The sequence below is a fragment of the Camellia sinensis genome, unplaced genomic scaffold (assembly GCF_055761805.1).
Source record: "Camellia sinensis isolate YWXY unplaced genomic scaffold, ASM5576180v1 Unanchor14, whole genome shotgun sequence".
NCBI classification, from domain to species: Eukaryota; Viridiplantae; Streptophyta; class Magnoliopsida; order Ericales; family Theaceae; genus Camellia; species Camellia sinensis.
The window spans coordinates 4660869-4676536 of NW_028129020.1; the positions used below are offsets into that span (position 1 = coordinate 4660869).

General features: G+C 36.9%; 1 protein-coding gene across 3 annotated transcripts in view; it reads left to right on the top strand.

Annotated features, from left to right (window-relative positions):
• The window catches only part of LOC145788582 (helicase-like transcription factor CHR28), a 57680-nt gene that overhangs the window by 39693 nt on the left and 2319 nt on the right, over window positions 1–15668 (top strand). For all 3 annotated transcript variants that reach the window (XM_082911899.1, XM_082911901.1, XM_082911900.1), the window contains 3 exons: window positions 7770–7991; window positions 9508–10095; window positions 11008–11217. In XM_082911899.1, coding sequence (XP_082768025.1) covers window positions 7770–7991; window positions 9508–10095; window positions 11008–11217 — 1020 coding nt within the window. The remainder of the gene's footprint in view (window positions 1–7769; window positions 7992–9507; window positions 10096–11007; window positions 11218–15668) is intronic.

Here is a 15668-nt window from a genome sequence, read left to right on the forward strand (position 1 = left end):
CGGGTCATTAGGATGGACATTCGGGTCATTATTCCTCAGATGAAATCGCTTCCTAGTATAAACCTGAAGCTCAGGATTTAGATCATTTTGTAGTACTTCTCCCCCTAAACAAGAATTTTCTTGACTAGGCATCATAGAACTTGGTTCTCCTAAGTGATCATTATCAGACAGATGTGGTTTTTGTGTAGGATAAATGATATTGGGGAGCGGGATAGAAATATCCCAAAAACGGTCTTCTACTCCACTTGTCTCCCCCTGAAGAGAAGTGTTGGGGAAATAGGATTTTGTTTCCACAAATGACACATCCATACTCACATGAAATTTCTTGGTTTGAGGATCGAAACACTTATACCCCTTTTTGTTTGAGGAATAACCCAAAAAAACACATTTTATAGCACGGGGGTCAAGTTTTGAACGAAATTGACTAGGAACATGAACATAGGCAGTACATCCAAAAACTTTGGCGGGTAAATCAGAAAACAACCTCGTGTCAGGAAAAAAAGTTTTGAGACAATCGAAAGGTGTTTTGTATATTAACACCTTTGTAGGCATCCTGTTTATCAAATAAGAGGCTGTTAAAATTGCTTCACCCTATAAATATTTAGGAACATGCATGTAAAACATTATAGCACGTGCTACTTCAAGTAGATGTTTATTTTTTCGTTCTGCAATGCCATTTTGTTGAGGGGTATCCCGACATGTAGATTGATGAAAAATCCCATTTTTTTCCAAAAACTCACCCAACTGCTCATTGAAATATTCTGTTCCATTATCAGAATGTAAAATACCAATTTTGGTTTGAAATTGGTTTTCAATCATATTGTAAAAATTTGTGAATAAATTTTTCACGTCAGATTTTTTATTCATCAAATAAATCCAACATAAGCGGGTATGGTCATCAATAAATGTAACAAACCATCTTTTACCAGAAAGAGTAGTGATTTTAGAAGGGCCCCAAACATCACTATGAATCAAATAAAAAGGTTTGGAAGCCTGGTAAGGTTTTGCAAATAAGTAGGGCGATGAAATTTTGTAAAAATGCAACTTTCACAATGAAAAGAAGAACAATCAATCCCTTTAAATAATTCTGGAAATAAATGTTTCAGATAAAGAAAACTAGGATGTCCTAGCCTATAGTGCCATAGCATTATTTTTTGTCGAACAGAGATTGAACTAGTACTATTAAAGCTCTGAGCTTTTTTATTACTAACAGGTACTTCATCAAAGTAGTAAAGACCTTCAAGCATCCTAGCACGCCCAATCATCATCCCCGAGTTCTGGTCCTGAAATTCACAATGGGATTCAAAAAATGTAACACGACAATTAGAATCCTTAGATAGTTTACTGACAGACAAAAGGTTACAGGCTAAGTTGGGGACGTGAAGAACAGCATTGAGATTAATTTTCTCAGTTAGTTTAATAAATCATTTTCCTGCAATAGGTGAAAAACTACCATCGGCTATTCTGATTTTGTCATGACCAGAACAAGGGAAATAGGTACTAAATAAATGGGAAAAACTAGTCATGTGATCGGAGGCACCGGAATCTATGATCCACGGAGAGAAGTTTAGGCAAGAGAAGGCTTTAGGATTTCTACCTGTTTGTGCCAACAAAACACTAGGAGTACCGGATGAGGAGTTGGATTTTATCAGCTTTAAGAGTTGATCAATCTGCTCTTTGTTGAAGGGACCTGAATCGGCTTCATTAGCGGTAGGAAAGCCACGATTCTTCTCTCCTTGTTTGCTGCTTTTCCAGTTGACAGGTTTGCCATGGATCTTCCAACACGTTTCGCGTGTATGGCGAGGCTTGTTGCAAAAATCACACCAGACCCGTGGCTTATCATCAAACCTGCGCTGGTAATTTGCAGCCTTGTTGGCCGCAGCATCGCTAATTAAAGCAGAAATTTCAATTGATTCACCAGTACCTTTTTTCTTAAGCATGACGCTCCTTCGGCTCTCTTCCCTTCTGACTTCGGCAAATACTTCGCCAATGGATGGGAGAGGAGGTCTGCCAATAATTCTTCCTCGCATTATCCCACAATTCTTGTGCAGTAGGATAGCACATGTAATTAGAGCTTATATCCTCCTCCATGGAATTGACCAACCATGTCATAACCATGGAATTTTCAGCGTCCCAACTGTCGAACAGCGGATCATTAACAGCAGGAGCCTTCTTGTCACCAGTGATGTAACCGATCTTTCCTTGCCCACGGATATACATCCGGACAGATTGTGACCAGCGGAGAAAATTATCACCATTTAGGCGGATGGTGGTGATTTGGACAGAGTGAGAGTTGGACGTTTTCACCGGAATGGCAGCGGCTGGGGTTGAAGTGGTTTCGGACGTGACTTCCGACATGGCTATGACGGTTTTAGGGCTGCTGTGTTTTTTGTAGCTCTGATACCAACTTAGAAAATATGAGGAAGAAGAACTCCGAAAATATGAGGAAGAAGGAATATATTTCTGTTATATTCAAAACTTCTTATTTTACAAGACCAAATGACACTCCTTATATAGGAGATATTACAAACATCATTATAACCCATTATATGCCACTTACATATTATATATTACCACTATCTACCACTATCATATTATATACATGCCACTATCTACCACCAACACCACTATCATATTCTATACATGCCACTATCTACCACCAACACCACTATCATATTCTATACATGCCACTATCTACCACCAACACCACTATCATATGCCACTATCTTATTATATGCATTAACACAAATTTCCAGCAAATGTTATAGATCGTAAATCCACTTCTGGTTTTTGTATATTTCTTGGCGATTCCTTGATTTCTTGGAAAAGTAAGAAACAAACTGTTGTTGCTCGTTCTACTGTAGAAGTTGAGTATTGTGCTATGGCTTATACTATTGCTAAAATTGTCTGGTTTCGTTGTTTTCTCTCTGACTTGGGCGTCCCTCCGTCTTCTCTGACCTCCCTCTATTGTGATAATCGTAGTGCCATTCAGATTGCCCATAACACTGTCTTCCATGAACGAACAAAGCACATTGAGATTGATTGTCACTTTGTCTGTCAGGATTTATCTTGCTTTCTTTTGTCTCTTCGACTCTGCAACTTGCTGACTTTTTTACAAAAACTCACACCACTGCACGGTTTCAGTTTCTTCTTGCAAACTCTTGGTGTTTTATGTTATAACACCTTGAGTTTGAGCGAGGGTATGAGAATATTAGGTTAGGTTTATATGTACGGCAGTGTTTCCTTTTCTCAGAGTGTATAGGTGTATATATGTGCTAGTGTTTTAGGTTTAGATATATGACAGTGTTTCCTTTTTGGAGAGATTGTATCGGTATATATATATGGCAGTGTTTTCTTTTAGTCTTACGGTTCGGTTTACTATATAATCAGATATATTCTTGTATTAGTACACAATTTTGAATATACAAAAGTCATTCAGAAATCTTATAGTTATGACCCTGTTTCCAGTCGCCTTTATATCTCCCGTCATGTTGCCTTTCTCAAATGTCTACCTTACTTTTAGCTTCTTCCTCTCACACCCCTAGTTTCTAAAGAGGATTTGGTTTATATTGATCCATTTCCTTCTGAGGTCCCTCGTAATGAGTACATCTCTAATGTTCTCCACGAGCTTATTCCATCTTCTCCTTGTACCGCCCCTCCTAATAAGTCCCTCTCCACCGACTCCCATGAGCCTGATCTTGCTCCTTCTCCTTCTCCTTCTCCTTGTCCTTCTCCTTCTCCTTCTCCTCCGGTGTTAGTGTATTCTCGTCGCAAGGCTCTCCCTCCACCAGTTGTATCTGCTCCTGCTGTTGATCCTCCTGCTTCTTACAACTCTGATCTTGCTAACTGTAAGTATCCTCTTCGCATCTGTAAACAGGTAGTCAGACTTGGTTTTGCAAAAACATGTTTTTCTCCTTTATACTGTACGTTTTTGTTTGCTATTTACTTTTTTTTCATAACCTCAGTCTTATAAGGAGGCCTGTCAGGATCCTCATTGGACTCAAGCTATGGAGGATGGGTTGTCTGCTTTGCATTGGAGGAAAAGTTGTCTGTTTTGCAGAAAACTAGTACTTGGGAATTGGTTCCTTTGCCTGCTGGTAAGAATTTGGTTGGTTGTAAATGGGTCTACAAAGTCAAGACTCATTCTGATGGTTCTATTGAGCGCTACAACGCTCGCCTAACTGCCAAGGGTTTTTCATAGGAGTATGGTGCAAAATGAGAGCATGATTTATAGTTGTGACTCTGCCACCATATGTACAAGAATAAGACAGAAATTACATATTCCTGGGTTCATATATGGAATGCAATGAGTAGAAGGTTTGACAATAGGTTTACTTGTTATCCTTTCCTCATTAACATGGCTATTATCTTCTATAATAGTAAGGAGGCTGACGGGTATAGTAGTTGTGGTATATGTTTCTTAGAAAGTCCAGTTGAGGTGGTTCTTCATAAATGGAAGGCTGAAATTTGTTCACCTTGTGATGTATTAATAGCTTCGTATGGAGGATGAGTGGTTGTAGACAATATGCCCTTTCATTATTTAAAGTTGGATTTTCCCTAAAAAATTGGCGAGTTTTGCGGTGGTATGATTGAAGTTTATTGAAGAACAAACCACTTTTCCATCTTGTTTGAGGCTTGAATTAGAGTTTAAGGCTCAAAATGTGGTTTTATTGCATGCCAGTTGGCATCCTCATTGACAGAGAGATGTTAAATGTTTGACTTGGAGCTCTATTGAGGCCAAACATGGGTAATGGTGGACAGAGGAGCACCAGTCATTCAGGTAGCACAAGAGTTTTGTCCCTCCAACCTAAAGTTGAAGAAAGAAGAAAACCTAAAAGTGGGTTATGTGGCAACATACGGGTGAAGAAGGATGTGAATCTGATCTCTTGGAATTTTAATTCTTTTGGGTTCTTAACAATCTTGATATCAATGATTTGACTTCAGTATTTAGGGAAGATTTTGTATTTAGGGAAGAGTTTAAGAGGAACTTTATGAAATAGCATCCATATATCACTTTTTTCTATGTTTTCTTAGTTAAGTTAGGGTAGCTAAATGGAAATCAATGAGGAGAATTGAGAAGGAATATAATTTTCTACAATACTACTTGTAATAATCTTGCACTGACCAAGATTATTGCAAGAATGATTGTGTTTTGAACTTAAACCATCCACTTAAATCATAATTGATTGTATTTTAGACTTAAAAATCACCTACTTAAACTAGTATTGCAAGATTATTGCAAGAAGAATTAGTGTAGAGAATCTCAATCCGATTGAGAAAGCATCTTATGTGAAGATGGTGCTTTGTTGAAGTACTTTAATAGTTGGTATTGGTTTTTGTTTTTGGAGTGGAGGTCTTGAAACTTCATTTCGTACTTTTTTCTTTTACTTACCTCTAATTGTATTTGTGCCCCCTCGGAAAATTCCTTAATTAATTTATTTGGTGCTTACCAAAAAAGAAGAAGCCTAAGTCTAGTCAGCTTAATGAGTGCCTTAGCATCGCCAACACACTCTAGACCATGGCTATCAAAATCCCAATCCAGATCGTACGATCCTAAATTGCAAAAATGATCCAAATTGTTGTAGAATTGGTGTTATAGCAAGATCGCAAGTAGGATCGTTTAGGACCATGTGGGATCGTAAGTGGGATCGCTAAATTTATGATTTTTTACCTTATTTTTTAATCAACGTCTTGTTTTTTTATGTTAATTTTAATAGAAAGGAGAATCTTACAATCCTTGATCCGATCCTACGATTCGATCCATGGGACCCTCTCACTGATACGTAGGATTCTGATTTTAACAACCATGCTTTGAGATTTTGTGATGAATGCAACCTAACATTAGGGTTGACTCTGAAGACTATAAAGTCTTCTTGCAGTCAGATTTTGTTATTTTGATTACTACAAGTTTTCTTTAGCTTTTCATCCCAAAGCTCCTAATTCTGCAGCCTCACCCTTTTGCTACAATCTAATTTTGGCTTTCTAGAATTACTTTCAACCAATTCTGTCTTTTTCGCATTCCAACTATCAATCGCTTTGGAAACCATACAAACTTTAACCTGCTACGTATGCAAACCTTAGTTGCACGAAGCGGGAGCGGGGGCGGAAGCGAGGAATCGTGAGCCGATAGAAGTTTCTTAGGTTGGGAGCGTCTCGGGGAGCGGTAATATATATATATATATATATTTTTTAATGCACATTAGAAGTTTTTTTATAAATATGATCAGTTAAAACTTAAAACAGAGATGAAGAGAGAAAGAGAACAACGATTGAGAGATGAAGAGAGAGAGAAGCAGAGACGAAGAAAGAGAGAAGCACAGAGACGAAGACGATCCATCAAGATCGAGATCGACAGTGAGAGAAGAGAGTGACGAAGCTGATCGAAGCCCTCAGAGACGAAGACCATCGTGATCGATAGTGAGAGCCCTAATCGTGATCGATGATCGAAGCCCTAATCTAATCCAACTACAAAGCTGCCACCACTGGTCCACTGTAAGTTTCTTTCAACAATCCTTCTTCTTTCTCCTCTCATGTCGACGTCGAAGGCTAGGGTTTCTCTCTCTCTCTCTCTCTCTCTCTCCTTTACGATCCCATCTTGGACTGAATCGCGTTTCTCTCTCCACAGAAACGCGATTCTTACACGTTTCTTTCTAGAAACGTGGAGTCGCGATTCTTACTCAGAATCGCCACCTGGTTGCACGATTCCTGCAACTAAGATGCAAACCCTGGCCCTTATGTCGATTCTATCAGCCCCTAGAATTATGTCCTTTCTTTAGCTAAGTCCATCACAATGTATGCATCATTATATTAAGTTTAGATTTGTCACCCTGTGTTACTTTCTATTTGGAGATCTTTTGTGTGAGGCTAGTAAAGTAGAAAGGATGTGGAATATTTCCTTTAGGATGGAAATTGGATTGTAGAGGAAAGATCATCTAGTCTGCTGGAATGTGGCAGGTTAACATGACTGTTAAGGAATCTTAGCACTCGTGGGTATGTGGCTGTGGAGATTTCTTAGAGACTTGAAACCTTAAGGCGCTTTGCGATAGTAAGATGGTATATTCTGCAGCTAAGAGTTCTGCTAGGGAGAATCATTACTGTCCGGGGAAGTCTACTATGCTATTTCTTAACGAGTTTTCCAAGAATGTTAGATATGTTATAGGCAATGGAAAGTGTATTTTCTTTTGGGTGGAAGCTCATTCAGTTAAAGGCAGATACTTCTGCAACACCATAATCTATACAATTTGAACACTTTTTCTTGTTTGGATAAGAAACCAATATCATAGCATTCAATCTGCCAAAGACATTATTACCTAAACAAGAATCACTTCCCAATGAGTTCCTTGAAGAAGAAAAGGCCTGAATACACTTGGGATCCTTAGGGTTTGGTTTGGTTAATTAGCACTTAGTTTAATGTTGCCATTAGTGATTCTTAGCACTTCAAAGTCGTATGTGTGTGTGTGTGTGTGAGAGAGAGAGAGAGAGAGTTGTCTAAGCGTAGTAGTTTGGTCATCACAGAGTTTGTCTAAGCGTAGTAGTGTTGGAGTCTGTTAAATGATACCTCAATAAGATGAGAATGTGAGTGGCGATGCATTCACTTTTGTTGCTTTGTTACCTATCTACCATCTAAATCTAAAGTCTTCATTTTTTTTGCTTTTCTAATTTAACATTATGAACTGTTTTTTGGACATTTTTAAGGACCGAAACCATGTTTTCTAGTCTTCATTGATCTTCATTGTCGTGTATCTTGAATTTATAAATTTGTCCTGCAGGCATATGCTGCTGCTGGCACCGTGAATCAAAATTATGCAAATATTCTATTGATGCTTTTGCGCCTTCGCCAGGCTTGTGACCACCCACTACTTGTCAAAGGTTTCAGTTCTGAGCCTGTTAGAAGTGACTCGTTGGATTTGGCAAAGAGAATTCCTAGGGAGAAGCTGATCAATTTATTGAATCTCTTGGAAACTTCCTTGGCCATTTGTCGTTATTGCAGTGTGAGTTTTTATTGATCTTAAACTTCTTTTCTTCTCTAACATGGTATTAAATTTTTTTTCTACTGCGTGTAAAAACTTGTTGAGAAGTTTTCTGCTTGTACAACAGTCAGTGTGTATGATCTGGAATGGCTAATATTACTGTGAATTCTGCAAGTTCTTGGTAGGTGATGTACTGCTTATTTTCAACAGATAAATGTATAATTTGAATTTTTGTTGGTGATTGAAGTGTTTTGGAATTAAGACGCTGTGACCTGGCACAATGGCAAGAACTATCCACCTTTAGGGTTGTGGTGCTGGTACAAGTCCTGGGAGTCAGCCTATCCCCAAAAATGGTGGGGGTAAGGTTGCCTACCTACTACCTCTCTCCTAGACGCTGCTGCAACTAGGAGCCTCGGGCACTGCATACAACCTTTATGACCTCTAGTTTAAGTGTTTGTAATTGGAATATTCATGATGATTGCAAAATCTGATGATATCTAACAAAAAAAATGTAAACTTTCAGCAAATACTGTTCTTAGAAGCATGTCAATCAGGATAGTTGATGGAGACATGTAGGTGTGACTATCTACTAAAGCATTTATGGAGGTTTAAAGTATGATGCTTCTAAATTTAATTGGCAAGCTTGCTCTTTGTGCTTAGGATGAAGAGTCAACAGTACACAAGATGACTTCTAGTAGTGATTCCGCGTGACAAGAACCTGGCTTTCGTAGCATTCTAGAGAGTGAGAGTTCTTATGCATGATGGATAGAGATGCATCAGAATACAGTTAAGGTTGAAGTCTCAGAAATTTCAATTTGGTTTCATTACCTTTTTAGGTTAGTTCTTTGGGAACCAACCTTCAGCTGGGATCTTTGGAAGCAATTTTATGCCATCTTCATGGAATTGTGGTTGTTTTTCCAGTCTTGGTTCTGTGAATATTGGGAATTTGAAAAATCACCTGCAATGCGTTTTGCCTTTGGATCTTTAATGAATTGTTAGGAAGAAAAGTACTCTTAACTAATATAGTCAACTGGTGACCTCTATCTGATGGTGCTATTTGAAATCACTTTGGCCATGATCTTAATTTTTTCTATATTTCTTTTAGTGTCATGAAGTTATTGGATAATATATATATATATATATATGTTTTGGATATAGTGAAATATTCTAGTTCATTTAACTTCTGCTAAATATTCTTGGGGTAAGGGCTGAACGATGTTCTTGCTGCGACATAACTATCATGAAAGTGTAAGTATTGTGGTTGCTGGTAAATTGATGTCTTATATTACTGTTGTATGTATCTCTTTTTTTGTTTTTTTAAAATAAAATTTTCTTTTCTTTTCCCTCTTTCATTCGAGAGTGACACTTATTTGCAGATCATATTTGTGGTTTGTGTTCTGTTAATATTTTAGTGCTTGCCCTTTTTACTTCTTACTCTTGTTTTCAAATGAAAAAAGTGATGGTATCTGAAGATTATATAGAAACAGTAAACATGTAGCACTCCCATTGAATTTCCTACTATCTGATTCTTTTATAGGATCCGCCTGAAGATGCAGTTGTTACTATGTGTGGACATGTCTTTTGCTATCAATGTGTATCAGAATATATGACTGGAGATGATAATATGTGTCCTGCTCCTGATTGCAAGAAACAAGTTGGTGTTGATGTTGTATTTTCCAAAGCTATCTTAAGGAGGTGTATCTCTGAGGATCCTGATAATAATTTGTCATCTTCGTCTGAGTTTCCGGGGAAATCTATAATTCTGAAGAATGAATATAGTTCTTCTAAAATCAGAGCTACTCTTGAGATTCTTCAGAAACATTGTAAATCAAAGAGTCCGACTTCAGAATCACATAATTTGGTGCGATGCAATGGAGATTCGTCATATTCAGGAAAGGCATTCTCAGACAGTTCTCATTCAGGAGTTGGGGCTGCAACAGTAGTAGACCTGGACACTGAACCTGAAGGACCGATAAAAGCCATTGTCTTCTCTCAGTGGACTAGCATGTTGGACTTGGTTCAAATTGCATTGAACCAGTCTTGTTTGCGATATAGAAGGCTTGATGGGACAATGACTCTGAGTGCAAGAGACAGGGCTGTGAAAGAATTTAACACTGATCCCGAGGTTTTCCTCTTATCTCGTAAAAATGTGAAAAGAATTGCCAATTTTTTCGTACTGTTTGTGTTTCTTCTTTATGGATATCTAGGAATTACTGTTATAGCATGATATTTGTGGACTCCAAGCAAGAAATTTGACTTTTAACACCCACACTATAATATTGGAAACATAGTTGTCAACTTGTGTATTGTATTATGACTCTTTCTCCTGATTTGTTTATCCCTTAATTTATGCTATACTTGTATCTTGTGTTATAAGATACTCTTGAGATTGTTAGAACTGTGTAAAAACTAACCAATAAATCTTCTACCACAAATTAACTTGTGCAATCCTATGTTTAATATTACTATTACTATTATTATTATTATTATTTTTTAATGAAGAAGGAACAAGCACCATTATGTGGAAACATAAGAACTAACCTTTAGTGCTCAACTGAAGAATGTTTTATCTCCAATTTATTACTTCCAATAGGTCTTTATCCTATGCGGAAATTTGTTTTTGAAAATATAGAACTTAGGGATTAAAATTTGTCAAGAAATTATGAATCTAATGTGCAAATCTTAATTACAAATAATTTATTTTAATTCCAAAGGGTCTTTGGGATTCTTTGGAAATGTTCTTGCTGAAATAAATAAATAAAGAACTTGAAAGTTATCAAGTTATTTGCACAGTCAATTGGGTTGACTGTTTGATATTGTACCATTAATTACTTTTTCTATATTGAACAATAAATGTAATTTTAAATGATATGGAAAGATTTTGTGATAGAAACTTTGTTCACTTTGGTTTCATCTGGAACTATGCTGTAAGCCTACAACTAATTCACGGCACATACCATTTAGCTTAGATTCTGCTGCTTACTGCTATAATATGGGTTGCTACATATATATAAATAAAAGTTGAAATGAATTGCAGGTTACTGTTATGCTGATGTCACTAAAAGCAGGAAACCTTGGTCTAAACATGGTTGCTGCTTGTCATGTAATCCTCCTTGATCTTTGGTGGAATCCGGCTACTGAAGATCAGGCCATTGACCGAGCTCATAGAATTGGACAGACTCGTCCTGTTACTGTATCACGGATCACTATTAAAGATACAGTTGAAGATCGAATTTTAGCTCTCCAGGTATATATTTTCACCATTCTAAATTTCTTTATCTAAGTATGGTTGAAGTCGTACAATTTAAGTTGTTTCAAGATTTGAAGTGCTAGAATTTCTTCTGCTTGTAGTTTGGTTATTGTAATCATATCGTCATTAATGCACAATCGCATCCTTTCTCTTTTCCAATAAAAGCTTTTTTTCTTTCACGTGAACCTATCCTTTTATGCCTTTCTGATGTGAAGTATTTCTTGTAGTAGACATCAGGGAAATTGATGTCCTAATATACACCAAAAGGAAACTATTTTTTGTTGTCTTGGACCCTTTTGAGATGAAGAAGATTGAAAACTGCTCGTAGATTTGGAGCAAGACGGCTGGTTAGAAGGTGCTTCTGTGCTTACATGATCAATTGTGAGGGAGGAGTGACTATAATATATAATAATAAAAATTGTACTTTTTTGGTGTGAAGTTGTGCAAGATGATTGTAATGTTAACTTGCATTATGGTACATAATATGGAGTAATTATAACACAAATTGTTGACAAGATGATGATAAAGATAGGTGACTAGCCAGATGAGGACGAATAGAATTAGACATGAATGTATTTTTTTTTTTTACCAGTTGGAGCCTTAGGGGTAGCATGAATTCAGGGCAAGATGGAGGAGTTTCTGTTAAGCTGGTTTTGCCGTATGCAATAAAAGCCTAGAGTTCGTGGGTTTTGTGAGAGATTTGGGCCTTCTGTTGTAGTACATATGACATTAGTATATGGTCTCTTCCTAATTTTTCCTCGTCACACCTTTTGTTCCTGTTTTTGGGTAAAGGTTAGCTTTCATTGTAGTGTGCTCATGCTTGAAACTTCATGGGTTTACAAAAAACTAGCAACATCAGAGCCAACATTCGGGGTAGGCGAGCAAGGCCGCCACCTAGGGCAAATTTTTGTTGAAATTTATGGCCCTTATATTAGGTCCTTTTTTTTTTAGCCTTAAATACAAAAAGGCCTAGGAAACTAAATTATTCAATGGACAATTTAAAAAGTAAGTTCGAACAATTTTAAATATGAGGAAACTTTTAGGTTTTTGTTTGATTTAAGAAATTAAATTCTATCAACGATGAATGTTTGAAGACTTATTGTGCCAACCTTGAAGACATTTTGAAACATGATGGGCTTTCTGATGTTGATGGGAGTGATTTATTTTTAGAATTGAAGTCTTGAAAGAAATTTTACCAAAAGAAGGCATGAAGTCGATTGGTGTGGTAAATTATTTGAAACTAATGGATGGTTGTTTTCCAAATGCTTGGATTGCCTATAGAATACCGTTGACTATGCCAGTTAAAGTTGCCTATGGAGAAGGAAGCTTTTTCACATTTTTAGTTGATCAAATCTTATCTTTGGTCAACCCTGTCACAAGAAAAAGATTGAATGGATTAGGAATGTTATTCATTAAAAAGGATATGATAGATTACTTAGATTATGCAAAAGTTTAATTAATAATTTTGCAATTAAAAATGCGAGGAGTAATTTTTTAAGCGATACTATACTAAAATTTGTTCAATTTTTATTTGATATTATAGCCTTAGATAGTTTTGGTATTTTTTTTCTTTATTGTAAAACCTTGGCCTAATAACCTTGAGATTATGGGTTCAAGTTACGAGGCAACCACTTTGCGCACTATGTCAAATGTTAGGTGTCTACCCAATCTTTTTCCTCCAAAGCACACATTAATGTGTACTAATTGGGCGTTGTTTTATTGTAAATTAGATTTTTCTATCTATGCAAATAAATTTTAGTATATAATTTTGGTAGTTAAATATGGAAGCAAATTTTTTTTTTTTGGGTACACAAGGGGGTTGAAGCCCAAAACTAAAGCATGGCAGTCCTAGAAGTTCCCCATCCAAAAGAATCCCAAACCAGCAAAGGCTTCACCATTCTCAGCGCTGTATCATTACTTGGATTTCCTCATCAACGAAAACTGCTTCCTTAGCAAATTGATACGCACATGCGTTGCCTTCACGCTATGTATGTTCTATAGTGCACTCCCAACTTCTAGCCATCCATGAGTGCACATTCTTGCCCAAATTATAGCTAAAGTGGGAAACGATTGGTTGTTGGATCAACTGGATCGCCACTCGAGAATTTGTTTCGAGAATAACCTTCCTAAACCCCTATTGTTCCCATGCCACACAGGGACCCACTCACACAGCCTTGTGAATATATAAAGGGCCCCATTTTAGGGCTTTTGCTTAGGCCCCCTGAAAACTCAGGGCCAGGCTTGAGCGGCATGAGGATTTTTTTTTGCCCTTTTTATTCTGAGTAAATTAGATTGACAATGCTTGAGGTTTGCCTTTAATACAATCTCTCCTTGTGGTTTGGAGTCGTATTACAAATTGCCCTGTTAGTCAGCTGTAAGGCGAACTAATAGCTTTTGCTGATGTCAGCAATAAATTTTTTTTAAAATGGAAACTTTACTCCTAGGCCATGTTTGATTGCCTGACTATTAGTGGGATTGAAAGTGGAGGAAACTTGTGGGGCCCACTGTATTGTGAGTCTGGTGTTTGATTGTGATATAAGGAGGAAGGGAATGAAGGTGGGGAACGTGTGGGTCTTATTGGATAGTCCAAACCAGTGTTTGTTTTGCATGGTACTAAACTCCTAATAATTTTAGTACTGGTATGGAGGATTAAATAGAGGAAAATGGGAGGATTAAATATTACCATAGGTAGTGTGGTATTAGAAGAATGAGGCCTCTCCAGATTATTTTTTTCTTCATCCAACTTCCAAAAATAATAATATATTTGTATTTCATTCTAACCAAATATAATACCTCACTCTTTCTATCTAATCATTTATCCCATGGTATAACTTATCCCCATAATCCTATTATATATCCAATTCTTTATCCTATTTAATCCCATGATATAACTTATCTCTCACAATCCTATTAATAATCCCATAATATTTAATCCCACAAAAAATAATCCAACAATCAAATGTGGCCCTGATGTTTAACCCAATACTACCTCTCACAACACTTCTTAATTATTTTTATCAAACATCCCATAAGAATTCGAAGCACCTCACCACTGAGATACCCAACTGCACGCCCGTCTCCATGCTAGCACCACCTCACCTATATATATATATATAATGTGTAATTGCATATATTAGACTATGCTGAGAAGATTATAGATTCACAAGTGGGTGAACAATTCTAGTAAGACAGACTACAAGAATTACAACAGGGTTTGGTACATTTGGAACAGAGCTTCACTTTTGTTCAACTAAGAAAGCATGAGTGGATCCATAGCAAGTTCAGAGTGAACATGGAAAATTAGGACAGTTCTAGAAAATTCATTTTAAATCATACTTTCCCCAAATAATTGCTGCCACTACCATAACTCTTCTCTTATTGCAATCTAATGGGTGTTGCGACATAACAATGAACACTTTGCATATGAAAGAACAATTGTGTACAGCACCACAATTCTCTTCTCTTATTGAACAAATTCCTTTTCTCATCTCTTTGGAAACTAGCCACCATCCCATCACCAACGTGCACCACCATCACCACTGGGGTAGCTACATTGTAGCTAGTGGGTTCAAATGAAGATAATAGGAGTTAATTCAATATTTTAACAAATACTTTGTAATCTCATATGATAAATTCAAAAAATTATGTGATATTTTAGAATTTCATCAAATTGACCCCACTAAATTATATGATTGAAGAGAATGTCAAATTTTAACATAAAAAAGGTATTGAATTTTTTTTTAAAATTTTTTTTTTCCTAAATGTGATTCTTATTAAAAATTTAGTTCAAAATCAAAAATAAAATGGAATATTTTTAGCATTTTGCACTTTTTTGGAGTAAGTTATTACTTGTATAATTTATTGACTATTAATTGACCCCATTGACAATAAATCCTGGCTCCGCCACTGATGATCACCCACCCACTGTCCCCAATTTCACCCTGTCTCTTTATGTCTTTCTATGTTCATTTTCTTCGAACCTGACAAACCCCAACTCCATCTTCAATGCATCATCACCACTCCAGGAGGTAGAGATCAATGGTGGCAAGTTGGCAATTGTGTTTGCAATATGTGGAAGTGGTAGTCCAGTAATGGTGAAGGGAGGGGGAAGGGAAATGATGGGGGTGTGTCAGTGTGAGGGAGAGAGCAGTGGGATGGTGTGGTCAACAATATGTGGTGGTTGTGATGTTGGTGTTCTTTCCCTTGGCCGGTGATGGTGCCATTGACAATTGTAGTGGGTGATGATTGTGTTTCTATGGAAGTTGTATTAAGGGGGTGAGAGAAGGAAGGGGGAGAGATAGATAATGAGGGTAATACAATATTTTTACCCTTGTAGTTGATGGTAATAATTCATTACATGTTTTTCGTCAGTTCCATCAAAAGAAAAACACTGACGGGATGCAGTGTAATTTCTGAAATATAGAGGGGGAATTTGTATTAAAAGAAAA